The sequence below is a fragment of the Heteronotia binoei genome, chromosome 15 (genome assembly GCF_032191835.1).
Source record: "Heteronotia binoei isolate CCM8104 ecotype False Entrance Well chromosome 15, APGP_CSIRO_Hbin_v1, whole genome shotgun sequence".
Lineage (NCBI taxonomy): Eukaryota > Metazoa > Chordata > Lepidosauria > Squamata > Gekkonidae > Heteronotia > Heteronotia binoei.
In genome coordinates, this window is record NC_083237.1 from 25,552,053 (window position 1) to 25,564,624 (window position 12,572).

Genomic DNA, 12,572 nt, shown 5'->3' on the forward strand with positions numbered 1-12,572 from the left:
TGGCAGAGATCATCTCCCCTGGAGAAAATGGCTGCTTTGAAGGGTGGGCTCTATGGCCTTGTACCATGCTGAAGCTCCTCCCCTCCCCAAACCCCATCCACTCCTGGCTCCACCCCCAAAGTCTCCAGATATTTTCCAACACAGACCTGGTAACCCTAGGGAGTGGTTAAAAAGGTAAATGTGCAAGCACCAGTCGTTTCTGACTCTGGGGTGACGTGGAAAACCCCAAATACCCTAAATCTCTGCAGGGCTAGGCTTTGGGAAAGCCCCGTCCAATTTCTACTTTATCACTTGCAGGGAGGAGCAGCCAGAAGGGAGCATCTTGCCGAAATTGACTAGGAAAAGTTCATTGGAAGGCAAGTTTAAATCAAATACCCCCAAGAGAAAGGAAATATAGGTAAAAAATAATTGGGTGTATGCATGAATGGCCTTTAAAAATGTTCTTTAATGCAAGATATCTCAATTGGAATCTGTGCAAAAACCAGGAGTCCCTCGCAGCCTTCATATCGGTGGGAAAGGGGTTTGGTGGTGCCTCAGTGCTGAGAGACATGCTCACTGCCCAAACCCAGGGGTGCTCTTTTCTTTTAGCTGCCTTGCATGCGTGTAGCCAGCTTTCCTTCCATTATTTAAATGGAAAACCATCATATCTTGAATGAAAAGCCTTTTTACAAAATTAGGTGGGTCAAAATTCCGGGTAAGTCTTGGGGCCCCCTGCTCCAGGATTGACTGCAGTCCTGGGAAAAATAGTTCTGTATCATATGGGGGCCTCAGCCACTCCTGAAACCATGAACTATTTCCAGGATGCCATAGCTGGAAATTTTGATTTTGTTATCCTTCTCTACTATAGATCAGGAGTATTCTATTGTATTCTGTAGACAAGCAGACAGAGCACAGCAGGAGTCTGGAAAATATGCTAGCAGAAGCACAAAGATTATCCTTCATTAGCTGGTGATAACCAGTGCATCAACATCCTGCATTGCAAGGTTTTGGCAAAGTCTGACATTGCTAACAGGTTCCTGAGCTGATGGGATTGAACTGGGGTGCAACCAAGCCTTGGGCAGGTGGGGCAGAAGACAGGAAGAAAATATATGTATTGGGGGGGGCAATAAAGAGATGAGAGCCCTGATCTGGATAACGCAAGCTAGCCTGATCTTGTCAGATCTTGGAAGCTAAGCGAGGTGGCCCTGGCTAGTATTTGAATGGGAGACCTCCAAGGAATGCCACGGGCATGATGTGGAGGCAGGCAATGGCCAACCACCTCTGTTAGTCTCTTGCCTTGAAAACCCTATGGAGTCGCTGTAAGTCAGCTGTGACTTGGCGACACTTTCCACCAACAGTGAGAAGAGCAAAGAGTCCAGTAGCACCTTTAAGACTAACAAATTTTATTGTAGCATAGGCTTTCAAGAAACACAGCTCTCTTTGTCAGATCTGATGAAGAGAGCTGTATTTCTTGAAAGATTATGCTGCAATAAAATTTGTTAGTCTTAAAGGTGCTACTGGACTCTGCTATTCTTGCAGCAACAAACTAACATGACTAACTCCTCTGAATCTATGACCAAAGAGATAAGAAGAAATGGATGATGTGTTTGGGATGCATGTGTGTGAGTTTAATGACTTGGAGGAGATCATATTACTCAATCAGATTGGGCGGGACGGTCCTACACTTGTTGATCCTGGTACTCACTAGCAGCCCATTCCCGGCCACTCTGATCACTTTTTCATGATGACAATTCTTCATGGAGCTCTCGTTGCCGCTGTAAATGAAGAAACATTGGTAGTGGCTGTGGAGAGTCAACGTTACTATTTCCCTTACATTTTGCTTGACTCAGCCCACGACAGCTGCCATTCTCCCCCCATACCACTGGAGCGATTTGGGAAGATTAAAAAACCCCAGCTGTCATGATACAGCTATTGCAGATATTTTAAAAAGGAACCTGAAACATGCACTCCAAAGCAGGGTTGCAGGTGAATCTGACATTAAGTTAAGGAAAAAGATGCCATTGTGGACAAAAACTGCCAAGATGTGTATCTTCCTGTCCACCCAGGATGCAAACAGACTTTGACTGCAGTCTTTCATAAAAGACTTTCTCAAACAAGGTTTGGGAAAATTTGAAGCAAAAGAGGTGGGGGGGAAGGGATAGTGGATAATCAGGCGGACAAATAAAAATGGGCTGCTTCAGTTTGAATGCCAAACCAGAACAAAACTTCCCTGTGGAAGCAACCTTTGTTTCCTTATGAACGGCGCATGTCATTTCTTATGCTGTTGCACGTAAGATGCATCGAATGGAAGCATGGTGACAGTAATCGGCACCACTGGAACCACAGTGGAAGAAGTGCATGTTGGGGATAGTGGTAATAGAACAGGGAGGAAAAGGAAAGAGGAGGGCACTCAGCAGAATGGTCAAAGTGGCCACAGGAGCCAGATGTAGCCTGTGCAGGGCCAGATCTAGGGGGGAGCAGAGGGGGCGCTTGCCCTGGCTGCTGCCGGAGGGGGGGCACCAAATTGGTATGGAGTCCATTCTGTTCTATGGGCCCATATAAGGGGGCGTCATTTTTAAATCCCCCCCCCCAAAAAAAACACATGTAGATCCAATCCTGAGCCTGTGGGTTGCATGTGGAAAGAAAAGGCTGCAGATTGTCATATGTGCAGAGGGAGGGGGAGACAGGCGGGAAAGAAAGGGAAATGGGGAGACAGTTAGTGATAAGATTACCTCCAGGCAGCTCGGCAGGTCCACAGGTTGCCCGCTCCTCCTCCACATCCTCCACCCAGAGTTTTTTGTAGCAGAATTTCCACAGGCCGTAGTGGGCCGCCTCGCAGATGGCGGTGTGGTTCTGTTTGAAGGTGTTCAGTTCCACCCAGAATTCTGTGCCCACAGCCAGCACCGTCAGGGTCATTCCCACAATGGCCACAAAGAAGGCCAGCTTGATCTTCCCCTCTTGCTCGTCGGTCAGAGTCTTGCGCCGCTTGCCCCCTGCCCGGGTGCGCGCTCCCATGCGCTGTTCCTCATCCTGAAGGAAGAAATTAGGCCACATCATAGCCCCGTTCCCTGCCTCTCTTCTTCTTCTTCGAGGGCCTCTATTTTGCTTTAAAAAGAAGCTGAGCCCCACCCCAATTTGTAACGCCCCCAAGCTGTATGCTTGGTCTTCTTTGAGAGCTCCCCGCAGCTTCTCTGGGATCTTATCTAGGTTGCTACACTGCAAGCAGTGCTGAAAAGTTTCTCTCCTTCTCTCTCTCTCTCTCTCTCTCTCTCCACCCCTACCTCCCCACCCAGTGCCCCGATTTGACAGGGTGAGGCAGGGATGGAACAGCAGCAACCTCACACCCCCGCGGTGGCCTTGGCAAATATGTGGAGCACCTGTTACCGTTCCTCATCCATTGCCTAGGCGATATGGGTTATTTTAAGGCTGCAGGGTGCACAGACAGTCTGAATGTGTGTGCGCGAGTCTGATGGCTTTAAAGATGCAGAGACCAAAGCCGAAAAACACCCTTTGCCAGCTCAGCGACAAGGAAGGAGAACTTTTGCCTCTGCCCTCCGCAGTGCCCCCTGGAGGGTCTGGAACTGCCAAAGGCATTTCCCCCTTACAAAACAGAGCCCGGTCCTAGCGTACACCCTGTGCCTTTTCCGAAGGTTCCCCTGCCTTAGCAGCGTTTGTGCACGACTCCAAAAAAATGTGCGTAAGAGAGCAGAGATGCGCTTTAGCGTGTTCTGTGCAAAAAATGTGCCAGGAGTCCCTCCCTCCCCCTCCCCCTCCTCCCTCCCCCATGTGTTAGCTGGCATGCCTGAGAAGGTTGATTATAATGCTTCTGAGCACACTGGTTTAGAATCCGCATAAAAGCAATAATTCAATTTATTTCCAAGTAAGTGTAATATTATTCCCTTGTCCTGAAATTGCGACCATTAAACTTGCCTGGGCAATGAATTCATTTGGTGGTTACAAATCAGGCCATGATCTCTTGGCCTTGGCCCACCATTTACAGCGTGAGTGACTTTTCTGGGTTCTTGTCAGGATGACTGAGGTCATTTCGTGTAGGACTAAAAAAATGCTGTGGGAACACTGAGTATTAAAGTAGATTACAAGCCAATGTGGTATAGAGTGTTGGACCAGGATGGGGGGTCTTGGGTTACTCAGCTTGATCTACCTCACAGGGTTGTTGTGGGGTTAAAATGCAGGAGGCGAAAACTGGATGCTGTCTTGCTTTTGATGAAGGGCAGGATAAAAATTTAATGGGTTAGGAAGCGCAGAGCACATAGCATGTGTGGGTGGGTGTGTTGAGACATGACTCTACCCTTTTAGTGCTCTTTATGAAGAGGGTTCAAGTTGTTGTTAATCTGAACTGAACAACGCATTCCATCAGAGATGATTTGGGTCTGATAGTAGCCGACCGCCCATTTCCCTCCCCCCATCCCTTTGCGTTTGGAGTCTTCAGAGACAGCATAATGCAGGTATTGTAAAGAAGAAAAAGAAATCCTATTTAGGCTGTTAGGTCTGGTTTAGAGAACAGCATCCTGGATTCCAGCCTGTGTGTTCTGCCATTGGGCCTACTGTTCAAAACCCTGAGAAGATGGCATTATTCCTGCTTTTCTGAAGGCCTTGCGGTTGCTTGGCAACAGCACTGGGGCTCTTGTCCCTTGGCTGCCTGAAAGCCCGTTCTGTTGGCGTTGCCAAGCCAGTAGATTTCCCTAGAAAACCAGGGCTTGGAAGAGGAGGCAGGGAGATGCTGGGGCATCAGCATCTAGGGCTGAAGACACTAAGTGAAAATTTGAGGAGGGCAAAGCGGCAGTTTTTAGGATGTTCATCCATGCAGTTAGAAAGCAGACTGGAGCATCTGGTGCCAGTGTCTCTGCAGGGAGGAGGGGGAAGCAGGACAAGCTGAGCACACAGCACAAGCTGATCAGGGGAAAGGGCTGATTTATCACAAAAGGGGAGCTTTTGGGAGGGGAGGGATAGAGGGGGAACAGCAGGGGGCACTGTTGCAAGGCAGCAAGGTGCATGTGTGGTACTGCTGGGGAGGGTGCCAGATCGAGGTCGTTTTCGTTTTCCTTATAAATTTATTAACAGCCTGAATGAGGGGCACATCTTGGGCCTAAGTAGGGTCGCTATCTTCCAGGTGGGCCCTGGAGGTTTCCTTGACTTAAAACTGATCTCTGGACAACAGAGATCAGTTCCCCTTGAGAAAATGGCTGCTTTGGTGGACTCAGTGGCATTGTACCCTATTGAGATTCCTCCTCTTGCCAAACCGTACCATTTCCAGAGCCACTCACAAATCTCCAGGAATTTCCCAACCCATGGTGACAACTCTGTGTGGTCAGCGGAAGCCTTAGCATAAAATCCCTGATTGGTGTCCTGGCTTCTAAGAACAGGCTATTTTTTGTGTTCAAAAGCTATTATAGCAGCTGACACCATCTATTGATATAAATAACAGGAGTTTGTATTTGGGGCAGTGGTATTACTGTGAATGAAACAGGACCCGTAAAGGTGTGTAAGGGAGAAAAAAAAATCTGATTTCTTCCCTTCTCTCTCCCTGTCCCGCCTCCTAACCCCCTTCTCCAAGCAGTGTGGCCCTCCCTGTTGCAAATGAAGTTTGTGGAGGAAGTTGCCCATGTATCAGACAGCATGTCCACTTGTTCCCATGACTGGGGTTTGACTGGCAGCCAATGTGCTGCCCACACACAACCGTCTGTGCTCCAAGCCTCATAGCCCTTCTTTCCCTGAAAATGAAGGTGCATTTTATGCATGGGTGCTTTCCCTTATATTCACCATGCATGTCTGTTGGGTTTTCTTTGTTGTTCTGCATTTCCCTTCACTTTCAATGTAAATGTCCTTTGAGTCTTCTTTTCCATTCTGCATTGATTCTCCCTGCTCCCTTCAGTGCTCAGTTTGCTTTTTGGTCGCTGTTTCCCTGGCTTTCCTAAGAGCTCGTTTGCACCAGTTTTTTCCCTTGCTTTGCTTTCTGAGCTGAAGTTAATTCAAAAGCATACATATTCCATTGGGTTTTTGCCCCCCCAGCCCCTCTTCTGGCCCAGGAAGGTTGATCCCTGCCCACATGGAAGTCAGTTATCTTCCCCTCCCCTCCCTCTCACCTTCCAGAGCTTGCAAAGAGGCTTCTTTTCTTCAGTGATGCAAGTCCAGTAAAAGACTCCTTTTGCTAGACTCGTGTAAAAGAAAAACTAAAACTTTTGTACCTTGGGACCGTTGAGCAGCTTCTCTTTCCTTCTGCTTTGTCTTCCTTGGTGGGCCCTTTGGATGAGAAGCCACCAAGGAAGTCCAGGGTTGTGTTGCAGAGGCAGGCAATAGCAAACCACCTATGAACATCTCTTGCCTTGAAAATCCCACAAGGGGTTGCTGTAAGTCCTCCAGACTTAAAAGGCGATGTCTACCTCCTTCCTCCAGAGATCTGACATAGCCCAACTCATTGAAAGTGATGCTAAGACTCTTGTTTCTGAAAGAGTCAGAGACAACAAAGATTCTAATGGATCAGAGACAGCGAAGATTCACACTATTATGCTCTGAGCAGGAGAAAGTAGCTTCCTTGATGCGGCATGCTCTGTACTTCGCTAACTAGAAGAAACTACAGTTTGGAGAAGAAAGGCAGCAGCTAGTGCTAACATGAGATGATACCAGGAATTATTTTGGAGTGTGGGCTTAACTAAAGCAAGGAAGCAACCATAGAGGCAGGGACAGTCTTATTGATTCTGGGCCTTTGGCAAAAGTCCAGGACAGGGCCCAGAATCACTGCCCCCACCACCCTGCCAGGTGTGTGTGTGAGACAGGTGAGAGCTGGCACTGGAAGCCAGCTGCCCGAGCTTTGGACATAAATGTATAAAGAAAGTTCTGTGGAAATAACTAAACAACCTCCTATAAATATTAATTTATTATGATTTTGTTAAAACTAACATATTATATAAAATTAAATTAAATTTGAAATTGGTTCTGGAGCTAAGCTGAAAGCGACGATTCTCTGATCTGTGTGGAATTGTTATTTTCATCGGAATGAATTCTACCTCTGAGGAAGCAGGTGTGAAACAAATAAGGAAGCCAGCAAGTTTGTGAGGCTGAAAGCTGCAGGTTGAAGGCTGCATGGACTGAAGGGTGACGATTAAGACAGTGAGGCTGAGGGCTGATGGCTGCAGGCCACATAAACTGAAGTCTGAGTATTAAGACACAATAGGAATAAAACTAAACATTCAGTAGAGCTTTGAAACACAATGTGAACTGTGAAGTGAAGTACTGACTAATTAAAGGAACCTCAATTGGATTGCATCTTATATAAACATTGTATGTTTGGAATTTTGGGAACTGGGACCTTTATGTTCCATTGTAAAGTAACCAGGGCTTTTTTTTGTAGCAGGAACTCCTTTGCATATTAGACCACACACCCCTGATGTAGCCAATCCTCCAAGAGCTTACAGGACTCTTCTTACAGGGCCTACTGTAAGCTCCAGGAGGATTGGCTACATCAGGGATGTGTGGTCTAATATGCAAAGGAGTTCCTACTACAAAAAAAGCCCTGAAATTAACTAAATGTTAAGGCTTCTAAGCTGTTACTGTTACGTGACTCAGTGTAAAAGTTTCTAAGATATGAATTATAGATAGAGTTTTCAAATAAGCACGTTGATATTTATTGAGGTAGCACTTTAGATTTTTGTCTATTAGTTTTAACAATATCATCATCATAAATTAATATTTATACCAGGAGGCTTAGTTATTTCAACAGAATTTTCTTTATACGTTTACTTTCCTATCTGTGCTTCTCTGTTGCTTTTCAGGCTTTTCAGTGCTAAGCCAGCTACCTGAGCCCCAGATGGGAAGACCCAAGTGGTTGTTGCTGCGAGCAGGTAGGACTAAGCCCACGTCCCCAGGCAGCAGCAAGAGTCTGCTGGTTTTCTTTTCTCCCCTCCATTGCGGGGGGCGGGGGGGGGATGGAAGTGTGGGTGGCTGGACTCTCCCCAGCATTTGGCCCCAGCATCTGCCCTGTTGCCCATTGGCGAAGACTGCCCCTATGGGGAAACTCAAGCACAATGGCAATTACCCAGCACAATGGTAGCAGAGATCTCTGTTTTCTTTCCAATAAAACTTGATTGGATGAAGCCTGGCAGACAGCTGTGCTCTATCAAAGCTCCTCAGACAGTGCTCACCAAGGGGCAATCGTGGCTTTTTGGAATCAGAGGCTGCTTCATTTTGGTGCTTTGTGTGGAACAGAAAGGGTTGGATTAGGTGACCCTGGGGGTCCCTTCCAACTCTATGATTCTATGACTAGGATGCCTTGTACCCTGTTGCCATACACCACCATCATTTCATCCAGTGTGCTGTGACACTTCACCTGTTTTACTGCATTGGTGTCCAGAGAGGGAAGTAGAGTCGTTCATGGTCCTTGGGAAACTGCAGAGTGCTTTCCGGCACCTGCTTTCCCCAAATTGTCAAATGTTTTCCTGCCTTTTGGGGAAATCCAGCAATGCTCATCGGATTCCTGAGGATCTGTTTTGTGGATGTGGGCAAAGCCTTGTCTTCTGCAGACACAGAGAATGAGATAAGGTCTGATGGGCTTAAATGACTGAAAGGGAGTTCATTTGAACATTAGGAGAAATTTATTAGCTGTCAAAGCAGTTCAGCACTGCATCAGTGATCTGTTGGTATGGTGGGATCTCCCTCATAGGAGCTGTTCAAGCAGAGGCTGAACAACTCTCTCTCTGGAATGGCCTAGTTTGGGACTGATGGATTGAGCTGGCAATTGGTAGCCCATAAGCACATTTCTGTCTCTGTGATTCTGTTTATGTCCCTGGCACTCTAAAGCAAGGCAGATACAAATCAGAAGGTGGGAGAGATGACGACATAAAGGTCTCTTTAGCCATCCAGTCACAGTCACCCAGACCATTCAGTACAAAAATCGCAGGTAGGCTTTCCCAAAATTCCCAGAACGTATTTTTGTCTTATCCAGTACGTAAGTAGCCCAAACCAGCAGGGTGATACCAAGCAGTAAATTTGGGTGTGGCAGTGTTCCCAACAGAGCCACCATTTTGGCTTCATTTTGCTTTCCTTCAATAACAGCCTCCCCTGAAAAATATTTTCATAGGACTTTATTTGAAAGGTAGATTCCAGTAAAAATCCATGCATTTTTGTTGCAATTATGACAGACAGACTGTTTTTTTTTGTTTGCTTGTTTTTTCCTATGAGTTTCTCTTCTTTATTCACCAGTAATTAGCACAATCAATAGATTTTGCCAATATTTTTCTAGGATTTTTAATTGGCTTTTTAAAATACGAAACCCACTTTATACAGAAAACTTGGAACAGATGATGCTTTTTCATTTCTCTCTCTTTATATCTCTCATAAATATTAAAAAGTCCAATTTCTTTTTTAAAAGTCCGCTCTCCAAAGTTTTTTCCCTTTGATCTCTCATTGTCACATAAAAACTAAGAAAGCAAAAAAGAATCATCCCTCCCTATATGTCTACTCCCCCCCCCAAATTATACAATTTCATTAAGAAATGAAAAAATACTATTCCTTAAAAGGCTAGATTAAACAGTAAAGAGACAGTCACAGTTTCTAACTGTTTTTCAGACATGGCTTTCTCAAAACATTAGTTACTAATAGAAGAGAGTGTGTGTCCAATAAACTTATTGGCAAGAAGTATTTCTATTATAAAAAAACAGGTAATTGACTTAAAGTTTTAGATACTCTCCCTGGCCATATGGTTAAGCTGAACCTTACTGCATTTAGGAAGTCTGTATTTCCTTGTGAAATTCAGTCCCCAGTTGTGCTGCTGGAGAATTCCAAATCAAAATTATTTGCTCAGAATTACAGGAAGTGGTTAGCAGTCTATCACTACAAACATTTACTTAGCATTAAGTCTCATAGGCCAGTTATGTCAGGGTGTTTTCCCTCACTTTCATGGTGCATGTCCACCAGGTTTTCTTTGTCATTCTGCATTCATTTTCCTCCCTTCAATGCTCAGTTCACTTTCTGGTTGCTGTTGACCCATGTTTTCTAAGAGTGCTTTTGTGCCAATTTTTTCCTGGTTTCACTTCCAAGCTGAAGATAATTCGAAAGTTTACAGATTATTTCGGATTCCACACACCCCCGTCCTTTGCTGCTCCTCGGAGGTCACTTCCCTGCTCGCATCAAGATTGTTTTGGCCTACTCTGTACCTTCCGCCATCCTTCCCCCTTCATTGTTTTGCAAGCTCCATTTCCCCCTCTTTTTAAATTTCTTTTTACAAGTGGAATGAGTCCAGCTATAGGAGACTATCACTAGTCTTGGATAGCTGAATTAAAATAATTAAAACAACAGGGGGGATTTAAAAGGAGCTGTGTGAGGTTTAGTTCCCTTCTAGTATTGACTTAAAAGGAAGGTTGGAGAGGAGGCAAATGGGAGCATCCCCAGTGCACCTAAATAACTAAAAAAAAAAGGTTTTCAGTGCTGCATGCAAACAAAATGAAGGAGGGGGGATTGTCAGCATGAAATGAATTTGACATGAGATGTAGAGAGAAACAGACATGGGGATGGGAAGCCTAAAGCTCTGAAAACATTTTTCCCTTTTATGCTTTAGTGAACAAAGTTGGAGGGGAGGCATTTTGGCAGTCTCTGGAAGCCTAATAGTAAAATGGTGTCTGGGCCGCATGGATCTTCCACAATCCACTGAACTTAAGAATTGCTTGGGATCAATCCATTTGGAGGAAAAGTGCAATCCACACAGGATGTGATCTAAAAAACTAACAAGATCACAACCAGTGTGCAGGATCAAGTTAGAGAATCACAAAGAGAAAACCACACAAATTTGCAAGGACGGGAAATTAGTGGTACTATGCAGCTGCACTAAGACATCAACAAAAATACTCTCCCTGCTTTTCAATTTAGTGGGACAAAACTAAAAAAGCTCTCCAGAGCTTCTGCCAGAGGACTCCTCCCCCATTCAAATTGTTCAAAGCCCTGTGCAAAGTGTGGTGGAGTTGCAGCCGACTTTGCACAGGTGTGTGCACACGCACGCTTAAACACATTGTCAACAATCACAGCTTGCAGTGACAGTAGGTTCTGCCATGCATTCTGTACACTCAACATGTTCCCCCACATTATGAGATTGTGTGACTCCCATTTTTCACAGTGGCTAATAACACAGCAGAGAATCCCCTAGTACTGCGCAATATGGAAAATGGCTTCACAACTGCTTGTCAGTTTCAAAAAAAAAGGTCTGGTCAATTTCAACATCAGTTTCCCCACCAACACCTTGCCAGCATTCCTTTCTGTTCCCTTTCATTCAATAAAATAACTGACCGTAAAATGTATGCATAAAACCTGAACCTCAAGGATTTAAATGGAAGGCTCTTGCTGGACACTTCTGCACAGCTGTGATAGGGCAATTGCGTAATTATTAAAAGAAAACTTTGGACGCCATCCCCAACACGTCACAAGTGACCTTCCACACTGATTTAGAAAAGTGCATTTTTTTTATAGTAGCTGCAGAATAAATACACCAGGGGAAAAAGAACAGTGTGTAAGGCGGGCACAGAATCTGAAGCCAAGATTAAAGGCTTACTGCTCTGAAAATCTGCAGTAAGATGTGCGTGCGTAATGGGCCATAGCATCCGGGGGAATTTACTTCCCAGTAAGTACATTCAGGATTGCACCCTAAATCAATGTGATTTGTTCTGTCAGTTTCTAGACATTCATCTTCCCAGTATACATCACATTCTGTTCCATCAGTTTTCTCATTCATGAAAGGAGAATTTGGAGTTTAATAGCCTTATTTTTACACTTAATTTTTGTATTCCACCTTCTCCCGCCCAGCCATCCACCCCATCCTGCAAGCCTTTAGATATGGCAGTCTGCTTTGTTAAACATCTACTTATTGTAGCCTTCCCTGAGTCTGTGTTTTAGGGTGGTTGTAAACCCCCACCCCAACAATCTGGCACCCCAATGGCAGCACATGTAAGATAGGCTTTAAAACTCTGGATCCTAATGCAATTTGTTCAACTTCTACTTTTTCCCTAGATGCGGGAGCCAGAGCCCCATCCTGGTTGATTACACAGCAGTAGATAAACTAGCATGAGAGAGAATATGTTTCTAATAGGAGGAGGGAGGGTAACTTCTGCATGGGGCCACAAGGTCCTGCAGCACACAGATCAGGGGTATCCGCGTGGATTGGCAGTGAGGATCTGCAGATCCATTTCTCCATGTGCAAGGTAAGAGCAGCAGAGCAGCATAAGGGAGAGGACACTGGAATGTTCTCAGGAACAGAAATATTCTGTTGGAGAAAAGTGATTGGTTCCCCAATGGGGATGAGTTTCACCGGGGGAAAAACCAAACCAACCAGCAAGCAGTCACCGAAATTCCATTTCTGACAGAAACTAAATAAACCAAGTCCTAAGAAACGTCACAATCATTTTTGCCTACTCTCTCGTCTATGTATGTGTGTGTATATTTATATATTTATAGTACATGTAAAAATTCTCCCTAGCAAACTGGTTGAGGGTGCAAGGTTGAGGATGAGCAGAGGTGTAATCCATTGATTGCTTCTTGTTGGTTTTACATTTCTTCTTTCAGAAACGGAAGAGAAAAATATATTCCATATAGAT

At 45.0% G+C, this 12,572-nt stretch overlaps 1 protein-coding gene across 1 annotated transcript in view; it reads right to left on the bottom strand.

Annotated features, from left to right (window-relative positions):
• CACNG6 (calcium voltage-gated channel auxiliary subunit gamma 6) overlaps positions 1–3,648 on the bottom strand; it is a 49,377-nt gene extending 45,729 nt beyond the window's left edge. Inside the window, exon 1 of the mRNA XM_060256324.1 lies at positions 2,712–3,648. Coding sequence (XP_060112307.1) covers positions 2,712–3,036 — 325 coding nt within the window. The 5' untranslated portion in view covers positions 3,037–3,648. The remainder of the gene's footprint in view (positions 1–2,711) is intronic.
• Between the last annotated feature and the right edge of the window lie 8,924 nt (positions 3,649–12,572).